The sequence below is a fragment of the Canis lupus genome, chromosome 12 (assembly GCF_048164855.1).
Source record: "Canis lupus baileyi chromosome 12, mCanLup2.hap1, whole genome shotgun sequence".
Lineage (NCBI taxonomy): Eukaryota > Metazoa > Chordata > Mammalia > Carnivora > Canidae > Canis > Canis lupus.
The window spans coordinates 26160855-26174659 of NC_132849.1; the positions used below are offsets into that span (position 1 = coordinate 26160855).

General features: G+C 45.5%; 1 protein-coding gene across 3 annotated transcripts in view; it reads right to left on the reverse strand.

Moving 5' to 3' along the window:
- Nucleotides 1-12854, reverse strand: part of REEP1 (receptor accessory protein 1) — a 101320-nt gene extending 88466 nt beyond the window's left edge. Inside the window, exon 1 of one of the 3 annotated variants that reach the window (XR_012004351.1) lies at nucleotides 12717-12854. Coding sequence is in view for 2 of the 3 variants with exons in the window: in XM_072770110.1 (XP_072626211.1) it covers nucleotides 12717-12760 (44 nt within the window). In the remaining variant the exon portion in view is untranslated. Of the gene's footprint in view, nucleotides 1-12159; nucleotides 12250-12716 lie in introns of those variants that run through there. The other 2 variants (XM_072770110.1, XM_072770109.1) reach the window with 2 other exon arrangements.
- Between the last annotated feature and the right edge of the window lie 951 nt (nucleotides 12855-13805).

Genomic DNA, 13805 nt, shown 5'->3' on the forward strand with positions numbered 1-13805 from the left:
TTCTAGGGGTCTAATACTGGTAGTGCCTCTAGACACCCAGCAGAAGCAAATGCAAATCTCTGGAGGAACCTACCGTTAACCCAGGCCCCAAAGTATTCCTATAGACAAAGAATACAAGCTTATGGAAGAAAAGAAAAAAGAAAGAAAGAAAAGAAAAGAAAAGAAAAGAAAAGAAAAGAAAAGAAAAGAAAAGAAAAGAAAAGAAAAGAAAAAAGAAAAGAAAAGAAAAGAGAAAAAGAAAAAGAAGAAAAGAAAAAGAGAAAAAAGATAGATTTTAAATTGGAAAACATACAATATACCTCATACAACGTAGTCAACAGAAACAAAAGTTGAGTTAGACCTTCAGAAAGAATTTCGATGCCAGAATTATCAGGCTTAGAATATAAAATAAATATGTTTAAAGAAATAAACTTGAATTTAAAAGATGGAAGAAACAGACCATGAAACATGTCCAAACCATTCTGAAACAACCAAATAACATTTTGAAAATACAATAACTGAAATTTTACAATCAATGAATATCCAGCAGCTGAGTGTATGGCTGAAGAGGCAGACATGAAGGAAGTTACTCATAATGCAACAGTAACAGAAAAGGGAATCAGAAATAAGAAATTAACAGTTATGGGGATAGAGTAAGAATATCTAACTAGGTCTAATGAAGTGTGCTAGAAGGAAAGGTCAAAAGTAATGGGATGGAGAAGCAATGTTAACAATAACTTGGAAAAAAATTTTAAATGAATGAAGTCCTCACCTAAAATTGATTCAAGAAAATAGAGAGAATCTATAACCATTAAAGAAATGAAATAACTAGTTTAAAATCTTCGTACATAAAAAGCACCCAGCCCCAGTGGTTTCACTGGCACATTCCACCTATTATTCCAAAAAGAAATCCAAAATTACATAGGGTATTCCAGAGTATAGAAAAAGAGGATACACCCTCAACTTCATTTATGAGGTTGACACAATATTAACACCAAAATCAGACAAGGACAATATAGCCAACACCACTCACAAACCTAACTTTAAAAAAAAAAAAACTAAACTAAATATTAACAAGTCACTTAACAGATTAAGGGCCAGAAAAATATATTATCTTAATGGAAGCATTAGAGAAAATATAGTATCACTCATTACAAAAACTGTGAGCAAAACTAGGAATAGAATCTTAGGGTGATAAAGTTTATTTCTGAAACTCCTACAGCAAGCACAGTACTTTTTGGGAAACTGTTGAAGCATTCCTTTTAAAATCAGGAACAAAAAAGCAAGTATGCCTGCCTTCACTACTTTTAGTCATTTTCAATTAGAGATTTTTACCACTGCAGTAAGGGGAAGAGAAAAAAGTACTAATTCCTGGAAAGACACAACATTGTGTTATATTCTCAGATAACATGACTATTTATCTGGAAATCCCAAAAGAATCTACAGTTTAGCAAGATTTCATTCTTCTAACAAGTAGCTGCAAGATGAAAATTTTATTAAAATACTAAATATATTGGCATCAACAAATATCAGATACTTGGGAATAAATCTAACAAGTGACATGCAAAACAGCAAAGCTCACAAAATTTTATTGAAAATAATTCAAAACCTAAGTAAAGAGATAGATACCATGTTTATGGATTGGAACACTCATTATCTTAAGAACATCAGTTTTCCATTCGCCCATATATTCAATGGTACTCCAATCAAACTCCCAACAGATTTTTGAGTGAGTGTGAGTCTATATGTGTGTGTAATAATTCTTTTTTTTTAATAACACATAATTCTAAGATAATTCTAACCACGTATATAAAAGAGGAAAATGCTAAGATACCCTTGAAGGTGGGGGTCTTGCCATTCCAGACATTAAGACTTTTCACAAAGCTGTGGTCATTAAGACAGCGGTACTGCTGGAGGGCCAAAACTGTTCAATGCAACAAAAGAAAGGGCCCAGAAACAAATCTCTACATCTACGAGAACTTGATTTATAACAGGGCTGGGCGTTGCAGATCTGAAGAGAAAGGATGAACTTTATAATAAATGGTGCTAGGATAACATTTTGTTTATTAAAAAAAAAATTCTAGAGTTCTACTTTACCTCATACATAAAAATCAACTCAAGATGGAGTAAGAAATTATTATTATTTTCTTAAGATTTTATTTATTTATTCATGAGAGGCACAGAGAGAGAGAGAGAGAGAGGCAGAGACACAGGCAGAGGGAGAAACAGGCTCCATGCAGGGAGCCCGACTTGGGACTCTCAGGTCTCCAGGCTCATGCCTTGGGCTGAAGGCAGATACTAAACTGCTGGGCCACTGGGCTGCCCTGGAGTAAGAAATTAAATGTGAATGGCAAAACAATGAAACTGCTAGGAGCGGGGCAGTCCGGGTGGCTCACCTAAGTGAAAGAGGATTAGTGTCCAGAATATTTAAAGAACTCCTACAAATTAAAATGGTAAGGACAAGAGAAAATTTGGCAAGACTTGAACAGGCCCTTCACAGGAGAGAGAACATGAATGGGCAATAAACATATGAAAGGATGTTCAATCTCATTAGTATTCAGGGAAATGCAAATTAAAACCATAATGAGATTCCATTTGGTACCCACCAGACTGGCAAAAATTCTAAAGTGTGACAATATCAAGTGACAGTAAAACCTTGGTGCAACTGAAATTATATACATACCGCTGAAAGGAAACCATTTTGGAAAACCTTTTCTGAAAAACAAGATGTGGAGGGGCCTTGCCAGGCCAGATATCAAGAATTTTCATAAAGTTATGACAATTAATACAGTGTGGTCCTGGTGCAGGGTCAGACAAATTGGTTAATGGGACACAACCAAGAGCCCGGAAATAGACCTAAACATCTATAGAAAACTTAATTTATGTTTATTGGGCCAAGTGAAAAAAGCCTATATCCTATACCTCAGCTATTCTGTTCCTAAAGAAACAGGTGTACCTGGAAACACATACCAGAAAGTTCATTGCAAAAAAAGAAAGAGAGAAAGTTCATTGCAGAGTTCTTTGCAAGAATGAAAGAGAAAAACAAAAATCTAGAAAGAAACCTAATGTCCATCAACAGTGGCGGTGTACTGATACAATGAAGGTAATGTTCTATTTCTTGAACAGGCAATGAGTAAAGGAGTGTTTATTGTGTCATTATCCATTATACCCTCACCATTTATTTGCAGTCTTTTTTGTTGAGTTTTACCAAATCAAGAAAAGTCTGTAAATTGAGACAAAATAAGATATTAGAACACCACAGTGTTCACCTTTCTTTAGCCTGTTTTTAGATGAACTTTCTTCAGCTTAGGACCTTTCTGCAGCAGAACCAGAAGCTAGGGGAGGCTGAAAAATGACCAATCCTCTCACCCAAAGAATATCCAGAGCTTAGTCCCTGGAACCTATGAATGTGACCTTATAAGGCAAACGAGACATTCCAAGTGTGGTTAAGTTAAGGATTTTGAGATGGGGAGAGTATCCTGGATTGCCCAAGTGGGCTCTAAATGTAATCACAAGGGTCCTTGTAGGGGGTACGAAGACAGAGAGAAGGCAAAGCGATGACAGAAGCAGAGAGTGGAGTGATGTGGTCACAAAGAATGCCAACAGCCACCAGAAGCTGAAAGAAGCAAGGAATGGATTTTCCCCTGGAGCTTCTAGAAGTCCTGCCAACATCTGGATTTTAGTGCCAAAAGACTCATTTCAGAATTCAGGCCTCCAAAGCTATCAGAGACTTATTTATGTTGTTTTAAGCCACCAAGTTTACAGCTCTTACAGCAGCAATTATAGACTAATATAGTGGGTGAGGATGCTCAACCTCACCCATCTGTTTGTCCCAGACCATTTTCACTCAGTGCACCCTCTCATCTGCCTCTCCTCTCTCAACTCTGGATGCCACAGTGTTCCTCAGTCAGACAGATGCAGCAGTGGTTCAATGCCTTCACATATCAGATGCACCACTTTTTCTGCTCAAAGGGCTGCTCACTATAATTCCCAAACAAAGCCAGAAAATTCATTCACATATGCCCACAAAACACCTCCGAGGTGGAAAGAGCACTGGCTGGGAAGGAGGGACAACTGAATCCAAATCCAAGTTTCCCAATGACTGGCTATGCGACATTATCAACTTCTCAAAGATGGAAATGAAATACATTCATCTTTATATTCCTGGTACCCAGAGTAGTGCTTGGCACAAAGCATATGGTCAATAGTCAGTGAATCAACGAATGAATCAGTCAATCTCATTCAAGGCCTACCCACTGAAAAAGAGAATCTTTCCAATAACTCTTATCTCTCTTCCTCTAACACTGTAAGGGGAAATATTAAAATCATAGTTTTTGAGTTGGAAGTTCTTAGGGTTGGAAGCCAAAAAGAACTCACTATCTCACATTAGCACCAATTACTAGAAATCCTGTCCTTCTCTCAAGTCAAAAGTTTTTCTTCTAGTCACCACTAGTCCTAGTTCAATCCCTGTCAACAATTAAAACTAAGCACTTTGAAAAACTAAGACCTGGCCTCAAGTCTTGGTCTAGCCAATCAGGCTACTGACCTTGATAAATGACCTAACCCCTCTGGTCCTGTCTTCTTTCTCAATCAAACAAGAGCCTAATATAACTAAAATGCATTCTACCCCTAAGATCTCTCATTTTAAGCTCCATTGAGTTTTTATTTCAATCCTTTATTTTCTACTTTTAGAACTGCTTCTTTTCCAATGGGCCCATTCTTCTCCCCACTCAGCCCCAAGATCTGTTGTTTCCTTGTATTTTCAATTCTTCATCTTTTCACTTAGACTTATTCTAAGGACTCTAAGTAATAGTTACTGTAGATAAATAATACATAAAAGTAATATATTGTATTACTTATTTATTTATATCTAGAGGGCTAAGCCTACTCCTGGTGGTATATAAATCCTGCTTAAGGTTGTTTTTTACCTAAAGTGTTTTGTAATTTTGGAGCGCGAATTCATGTTCTTTGGACAACTTTTAAACAGCAAGGGAAAGCTATGACCTTTCTTATATTTTAAACAAATCATTGGAGGGACAGCAGTAGAAACAGGAAAAACAATTAGGATAGTTCTGAAATAGTCTGGGAGAGCAATAATGGGGTTGGAACATGATGGTGGCAGTGGAGTTAGGAGTCAGTTGAATGGGGGAATATTCTGAAGATAGAGCCAAGAGGACTCCCTGATAAAACTGGATTCTACAGCACACAGGGCCTGGCTGAAGAGGTTACAGATTTCTCTGGATTCTTTCAACTTCCTCAAGAGGGACACATGGGGACCAGTGATTTTTTTTCTCATAAGGAGAAAAAGCCCCTGCACGTTCCTGAAAACCCACTGTAAGTCCCCACCATCAGCTGATTGTATTTTACCATACCTCTTTCTCAAGGTAGGCTGTATCCCACTCTCCTCTGAGTAGCATGATCTTCTCAGCATAACACTATGTCTGACAGACGTTGTCTTGGCAATCTAAACCCCAAGTAGGGCAAAACTAAATTTTACACAGGTCACAACTGGGCAGCCCATCTGTAAAAGGTTCATGGTTGGGCACTGGGTTGGAGGAATCCAGTAATGCCATTCAGAACACATAAAAAGTCAGGGTTGTGACCTCTTAGCACCAGGAAGGATGAACCAGTTCAGCACAAATGGCTCATTTCTGATTCTACAGCCAATGACAGGAACCTTAGACAAGTCAATTTCTCTTCATTTCACAGGGGAGATGATGATATCTGACTCAGCGCTTCTCAAGCTCCATGGGAATCTTGCTGAAATGCAGATTGACTAGCTGTTGTGGGGCCTGGGATTCTGCATTCCTAACTAGTTCCCAGTGGTGCCAATGTTGCTGGTACACAGATTACTCTTTGAGTAGCAAGGTCCTAACTCACTCTACACATGAAGAGCTGTGAGGGAGACAAAGAAACACATGTGATCCTTAAGGAGAAGTAAATGCACAAACCAAAGCTCATCTCCATTTACCTCTGCATTGCCATATTCTCCCCTTTTGCCTACAGGCCTTCTCCATGTGCCAGGGAATTTAACTGCCAACAGCCCCAACTTCACATCTTAATAGCTCTGGACCTTATAGGCAAGGCTGCTTTCTTTTAGCTCCAAAATCAACAAGCCCTGGGGAAGGATATGATGGCTCACTTTAGATCACATACCCATCTCTGGATCAATCTCTGTGCCCAGGGAAATGTGTAGCTGGGCCCACTCACATGCCCAATCCTGCGGCTGAGTGGAGGGAAGTGGGATGGGGTACATTGCCAAGAAGGCAAGGGAAAATTCATTTTGAAGCTCGGAGTATCATCCATAGACCCTACAAGGAGGTAGAAAGGATGTGAATGCGTAACCACACCAGAGAAGCCCAAGGTCGAATTTAACTAAGCTATGATTAGTGAAATACAAATTGAAAAAGGGAAAATGTAGGTATAGGAGTGATGGTCCTTAGAGGAAAGAGGCAGACGAGAGAGCCACGAGGCTGGACTGCCCCTATCCTGGCAAGAAGGAGGCACCTTTGGCTTAGAATTGCCAGGTGACTAACAAGTCCTACTGTAGGTGGGATGCTGGGGGGCATGAGAGGAGGTGTTAACTTAGGTAAAGAATGCAGCTTTCTGTCCACTAATTGAGGGAAGTGTATAAAATTCTGATGGTGGGGTTCTCCGATCCGGAATGGGTTAGGTCTAGGAGAGCAAATACTGAACCAACAGGTGTGCTCCCATTATCCTCTTCCCTGCATGAAACATTCATGGGACCCCTTTCCCATGGAGTCCAACCCAGAGTCGTACTTATCAAGATAGTGTCCCAGGCAATTTCCTATCAATCATGAGATGAAACTCACTTGCAATCCCTGGTCTAGGTACATGTGCCATACTTGAAAGCCTGTATCAGATAACCTGTCAACATTCCTTTAGACATCCCTACTGGGTGCCAAATACTTGGTTCTTTATCAATATTTCTTTTTTTTTTTTTCTATAATCCCAGAAAAGCCCCTGGGTGCAACTAAAGAAAAACTCTAAAGGAAAACAATGTGCTTCTAAAATTTCAAAACAAACATACAGAACTATCCATCTCCCAATCCATCAGGGCCAATCCACCCAAGGCCCAGAAGTGAGAAGAAAACACCCTCATAGTCCAAATGCAAATCCCCTGGGCTTCATCCTTGGAAAAATTCTCACAGACACCAAGAATCCTGGTAACCAGTTGGGCATGGGCATGGCTCATCTCTGACAATGAAAATCCAAATGTGCCATATACTGTGACTATTGTCTTCCTATCCTCCCAGCCTCTGGAACCTCCTTGGAACACACACACACACACACACACACACACACACACACACTACAAAACAACAGCCTCACTAGGTGACCACTGAGGGCCTGACTCCCTCTTTTGTCATTCTTCCCAGGGCTCTGCCTCCTCCAAATAATACATCCTCCAAAAAAGATAGCTCACTTGAAAAGGAAGAGGAAAACTGAGCCAGTAATAACCAGGTAAGACCTTCACTAGTCAGCTAACCTTCAAAGAAGACACGGTTGGGAAAAGTACACAGAAGTGACTTCCCAGCAGGCAGGCAGGATTAATAAAGAACAAGGCAGCAGAGCAGCAGTGAAATCAAAGCTGGTATTTTTCACTTCCTTGAGGATATTCCTCTTGTTTATAAATAAACATGGTGCATGCGGGCCAGCTGGGGGAGAAGGGGACAACCAAGAGGTCTAGAGTTGTGCCAGGACCCCCCTAGGTGATGCTGGTCAACAGCCTTGTCTCACAGACCAGGGGCAGGGCTCTATGGTGGGGGCAGGTGCCCTTAGGACTGTAACAGTGGGTTAGCCCAGTGCTGGGACTAGATCCCAAATCCTCTGACTTCCAGTTCAATATTTCCCCTCCTACAATTGAAAGATTTACCCAGCTCCTACCCTATACCATCCCAGAGTGCCAGGAAATAAATCTTCAACCGATCTGAACCTCCAATTAATGGGATTTTTTCTGCATTCCGTTTTTTAAAAGCAACCCTCAAAGAAATGCAAGCCTATGTTTAAGGATCCTTTTCATTTATTTCCATTTGTTTTGCAACAGTTGGAGAATATCTTGAGGACAACTCACATTCCTTCCAGTCTTCTCTATTTGTACATCCTTCACCGGGACAAATAGACTTCATGCTCCAAATCACAATCCTGGGACATAGCCAGATCTACAGCCATTAAACTAAGACTGTCTTAAATATCAGACTGGACCTTCTAAAAACTAACATTTTTTTTAAACATGTGCAATGTGGAAATAAGGGTTTCTTCTGTACAGCTTTTAGTTATTTGAAAAAAATTTTAAATTAGAACTCTCTTTTCCCCCACACAGTAATTGGAGTTTGGGTCTAATAACCAAAGGGGAAGAAGCTCTGGATTTATTTAGCCAACATTCTGGACCTTAGCCAAAATTCTGTCCAAAGACAATGAAGCAATCCCTGCTCCTTGGAATAAATGCTTCAAGATAGTGCATTCTCCCAAGAAGGCCATGAGCAATCTCTGTGTGAATCCTCCAGGGCACATAAACATACTCTCTCCCCAGTTTAAAATTCATTGATGCCTAAGACTTGAGTTCTTTGGGGTTTGTTTTGAGGTTTTTTTTGTTTTTGTTTTTTTTTTTAGATTTATTTATTTACTCATTAGAGACAGAGACAGAGAGAGAGAGAGAGAGAGAGAGAGAGAGAGGCAGAGACACAGGCAGAGAGAGAAGCAGGCTCCATGCAGGGAGCCTGATGTGGGACTCGATCCTGGGACTCTAGGATCACGCCCTGGGCCGAAGGCAGGCACTAAACCTCTGAGCCACCCAGGGATCCCCAACTTGAGTTCTTTGTAAAGAAAAGAAAATATTGTAAAGTAGGCAAGCAAGCCAGGCATAAAAGAACTCCTGTGTTCCATGCAGATATCAACTAGGTTCTAACAAGGCCAACCTTGACACTACACTGATTATTTCTTCTTTACCTCTTCCTAGGCTGAGTCAATAGAGTTAGGAGAAAGACAACTAGCACAAAAGCAGCATCTCAAATCGGTCCTCACTCTAAGAACTTTGGGCACAAGCCTGTCCTGATGCCCATTAACCAGCATTCCTAGGAGATAATACTGGCTGGCTCCCCTGCTTATCCCAAGGCCTTGATCTCCTTCCACATAACCAGCCTTTACTGAGCGTACTCAAATACCAGGTACTTCAAAAAAGAGGTTTGGGAGGGGGCGAGGGGTCAGAGAGGGAAATAAGCCATGGTTACTGTCCTAGAAACACTCAGAGTCAATGGCAGGACAGATATCTACAAGGACCATCTGCCTGGATGCCATCAGATTGTTCTGAGGCCTCTGGGTGGAAGGAAGACACTCCCTCTCCATCCTCAGAACACAGTGATAGGTCTTCCTTAAATGTTCTTTGATGTCACAGAGGCTTACATAGCCTTGAAAAAGTTTCTTATAGGAAACGGGACTGGTGAACAAAATCACAGGATGCCATAGCAGAGGTCTTGGGAGCTTGAAAGAGATCAATTTCAGACAACTGTTAAGGGCAGGCAGGGGTGGAAAGGGCATTGGACCAAAAATCCAGAGCCTGTTTTCTTCACAAGCTTACCTTGTGTCCTTGGGCAAGGCATATACTCTCTTGCAGTGTTACAGATGAGAAGGGAGAATTTATGAGTAGTTTTTATTAATGCTAAAACCCACGTATTTTCCAAATTATTTTTTATTTCGAACCCGAATATACAAACCAAACAAAAGGGAGTTACTCCTTATTGATCAGGCTGGGTGACCCTCGGGGAAGCCAGTTTGCAAAACACAGGAGTAGATTAAGAGCCTCTTCCAGAGCTCTTACTGCACCCTCCCTTAGTTCCCTAACCTGGGGCGGGGATGGGGAGAGCAGAAGATGCTCGGCAATTTATGTATCACGTGTTCCTGAAATCTCTGCAACAGCAACATGAGGTTAACTAGTTCTTGAACTAGGATCTCTTGTGAGCTGGAATCTGATCGCCCAACAGATCTGAACCAAGGGTTTTCTGATTCTAAATTTGGTATTCCTACTCCTTGCTAAGAGGTATGTGGAAATTTGGGCTGAATCAATAAATTCATTAAATTATAAATATACGTGCATATATGCATTGGAAAAAACATCTTGAAGAACATACTTTTCAAAATTACCGTTAGCTATCTCTGTGCGGTAATAATGTGGATGATTTTCAATCTATTTACCTATACTTCCTGAATTTCCTATAATGAGGTTATTATTTATGTGAAACTGGTACTGCTTATTAAATTGGTTTTAATAATTGACAACTGACACTTCCATGTTGGGTTTCTATAGAGACAGTGATAGGTGGAGTTGACCATGGAAATAACAACCCCGAATCCCACAAATTCTCCCTTGGGGCAGAGGGTCCTGGATGACATGGCAGTTCTCATGGTCATTTCAGTACTCCGAAGCTTCACTTCTGGGGAGTGTGGTTTTAGAAAGTAACAGCAACACCGAGACCCCTTCCAAATATATACGTCTTTTCTCTACCTCTCCCTCAGCTACCTTGTGTAGTAGAGGAGGGGGAATGCTAATAAAATTAAAGATGGTCACATGGACCCCAGACTGGAAGCCTTCACTCTCCGGTGGGCCAGCCCCAGCCCAGTAGGACCTAAAGAAAATGAGCTCTCCAGCCAGGCCCATGAAAGTCTCTGGCCACACCCTGCCCTTCCCTGCCTCCCCCCCCCCCCGCCCCCCCCTCTCCAACAAGCCACTGCCAAATAGGAAGATCACACATTAGTTCAGGAGAAAAAATACCACCCTGAAGGCAAGACAGGCCTTGGTAAGGCACGAGGTGGGGCAAGGCGTTCCAGTCGCTTCCCTGTATTATTCATGTCAGCTCTGCCCTCAGAAATCTTCTAAATATTTAACATGCCACCTCGAGGTACAGCACCAAGCTCCAGCAGTCCGCAACAGCTGTGGAGAGGCCTGCATGGAATGGATGACTTGGGGGGGGGGGGGGGTCCAAGAGGCACATCCACTCTGGCCTTCTGGCTTTGGGAAGAAAGCCCAGAATGGTGGCCGGGATAGAAGGCTGAGAATGACTTCAGAAGGCTGCTTCTGGCTGCTTCTTTGGAAATCAGTAGAGAAGGGTAGGAGATGGGAGATGTTTCACGACGTTGGGAGTGATAGCGCACAATCAACCGGAGTCCCGAAGCCCCTCTTTCCCAGACAAAGAAAAAGCCCGAGCTGCACCTCCCACCTTCCCCTCCAGGCCAATTTCAGCCCCAGCTCCCCTGAGCAGGTGGCAAACGTGTCCTGACTCAGGCAAACACGGTCAGGGAAGGAGAGGAACTACAACAGCCTCGCGCATCTCCAAAGAGAAATGAATCCACGAGGGAAGGAGCTCTTCAAATGTCTACTCAGCTCTGGGGCTTGACAGAGCAAGGTGCCCCCCCACCCCCCCACCCCCCCATGACTTCACGCAGGCCTCACCCCAGATGACTGTGCGCTCTCCGACAAGGCCTGGGAGGTGTCATCGCCACCCCCACCCCACCCCCCGGGCGGCCGGCTGTCACTTCGAAATTTCCCGTGAATTCCTGGAGATGCCCACCCCGATCTCTCTCTCAAGCCCCCGCCAAAGGAATCCGACACGGGGGCCGCGAGGTGTCCCCCCGCGGTGCAGACCCGTCCCGCTGTGTCCTAGCCGCCTGCAACCGCTGTCAGTCCGAGACACCTAAAATGAGGGGTATATTCTTTCGAGGCCACTAGGAGCCCCGCCTTCGGCTCTCGCCCTCCCCGCGCTGACCCCTGCGGGCGGCGCCCCAGGCTCGGCCCGGCTCGCTCGCTCGCACCTGACAAAGCGTGGCCGTGGCGGCGGCGCGAGGGCGCGAGACCCCCGCCTGCGGGGCTCCCATGGGAGGCGCGTGGCTGCGCGGCGCGGCGCGCCCATTCGGGGCCCTTGCAAACCGCCCCCACCCCGGGGAACAAAGCGGCCCGCGAGCGCCCGGCCCCCGCCGCCCCGCCCGGGCCCCGCACGCAGCCGCCGGCAGGCGTCCTCGGCCGCTACTGTACCTGCTAAATTTAGCGGCCGCCGGGTATTAATAGCCGGAGCGAGCCCGGCCGGGCGCTGCCGGGGCGCGCGCAGCCCGGGGCGAGGGGCGGAGAGGGAGGGAGGGGAGGGAAGGGGCGCGGGGAAGGGCACTTACACCACCAGCCTGGAGATGATCCATGACACCATGGCGGGCGCGCGGGCGGGCGCGGCCGGGGCAGCGCGGCGCGGCTCGGCTGCGGGCGGCGCGGGCGGCTGCGGCGCTCCGGGCACGTCCGTCCGCGCACGGCCGCCGCCGCCAGCAGACTGAGCGCGCCCGCCGCCCTGCCCGGCGCTCGCGCGTCAGCGCAGCCGCGGCACGTTCCGGCGGCGGCGGCGGCGGCGGCGGCGGCGGCGGCGGCCCCAGCCCCCCGGGGCTCGGCGGGCCCGCGGCGATTGGGCGGCGACGCGGTCGGGCTCCAGCGGGACCCGCCCCGGCCGCGTCGCCCCAGCCCGCGGCCGCCTTCGGGCGGTGCCTCCGCGCGCGCTGGTGCACCCGCTGCTCCGTGGAGCCCTGAGGCGGAGACCCGGGGGCCGCCCCACCCTCGGTGCCGCGGTGGGGAAACCGAGGCCCGGCCCTGGCCCGCGGAGATGTGTTCGTCTCCCCCACCTGCTCGGGTTGGGGTGCAGTCATCCCTCACTTGGACCCCGTGGCCCGCCCCCTAAGGGACTCACCTGTATCCAGACCTGACCCCTCCAATCTGTCGCCCACAGGGCATTATCTACCTAAGAAACAAATCTGGGCCACGCGCCCCTCCTAGTTAAAAGACTAAAGGGTTTCTGCAGGATCCGGTCCCTGCCTGCCTGCCTGCAAACTCATTGCCACCACCCTTCCCCAATTAGCCGTCTTGCTCTTTCCAACTCAGGCATTTTGGATTTACATGTGAGCCGTTCCGTCTCTCCGGGTCATACACTCCATGCCTCACCTCCTTCTTCAAGGCTCAGATAAAAGCTTATCTCCTGAGGAAGGCCTTTCCGAGGGGGCTGCTCCAGCATTTCTGTGTGGAATTGGTTCAGGGGTACAATCCGGCCAGGAGGAACCTAGAAGCTCCTAGGGCATAACACCACTGCCCTGCTGAGCCAGTTTGGTGCCTTAAGCAAAAGGGAAAATGTGTATACTATACACACATCCTAACATATATTTTTTAATTGCATTAAGTATTTTTTATCTTGATAACTGCATTTGATGGTACCCCCTTAAATTTTGCCCCTGTGACAAATGCCTCACCTTCCTCACCCTGATTCTGGCCTTTATTATGTAAGTTCCGATACATTATTCCCTTGTGCTAAGAAAACCTTTGTCCACTGTTGGTCTGTTCTGCCTCGGCTCCCTCACCCCCCTCCATGGTACTCTCCCAGAGCACTATTCCCCCTTACTGACGCTCATGTCGTGTGTAATTCAATGTCAGATGTGAGAGGCACCGGAGAGGAGCTAGCTTGAAGCTTTCTTTAAAGGAGCCCTGCCCAACATGGCTTGCTTCCTTGCAGAGGCAAGGAGACCTCAGGCCTTGACAGGAGGCTGGAAATGTACTAGCAATGTGTGTGTGTGTGTGTGAGAGAGAGAGAGAGAGAGAGAGAGAGAGAGCCAGAGAGAGAGAGAGAGAGAGGCAGGAACAGATACAGGAAGAAGAAAGACCTTGCCCACAATAAGGGGACAGAGGTGAGACATCTATGACAACGGGTCACCAAAGGACCATAAAATACTTGTAATTTAGCTTAGTTTAGTTATTGTTGTTTAGTGCTGTCTTGACCCAGTTTTGAGGC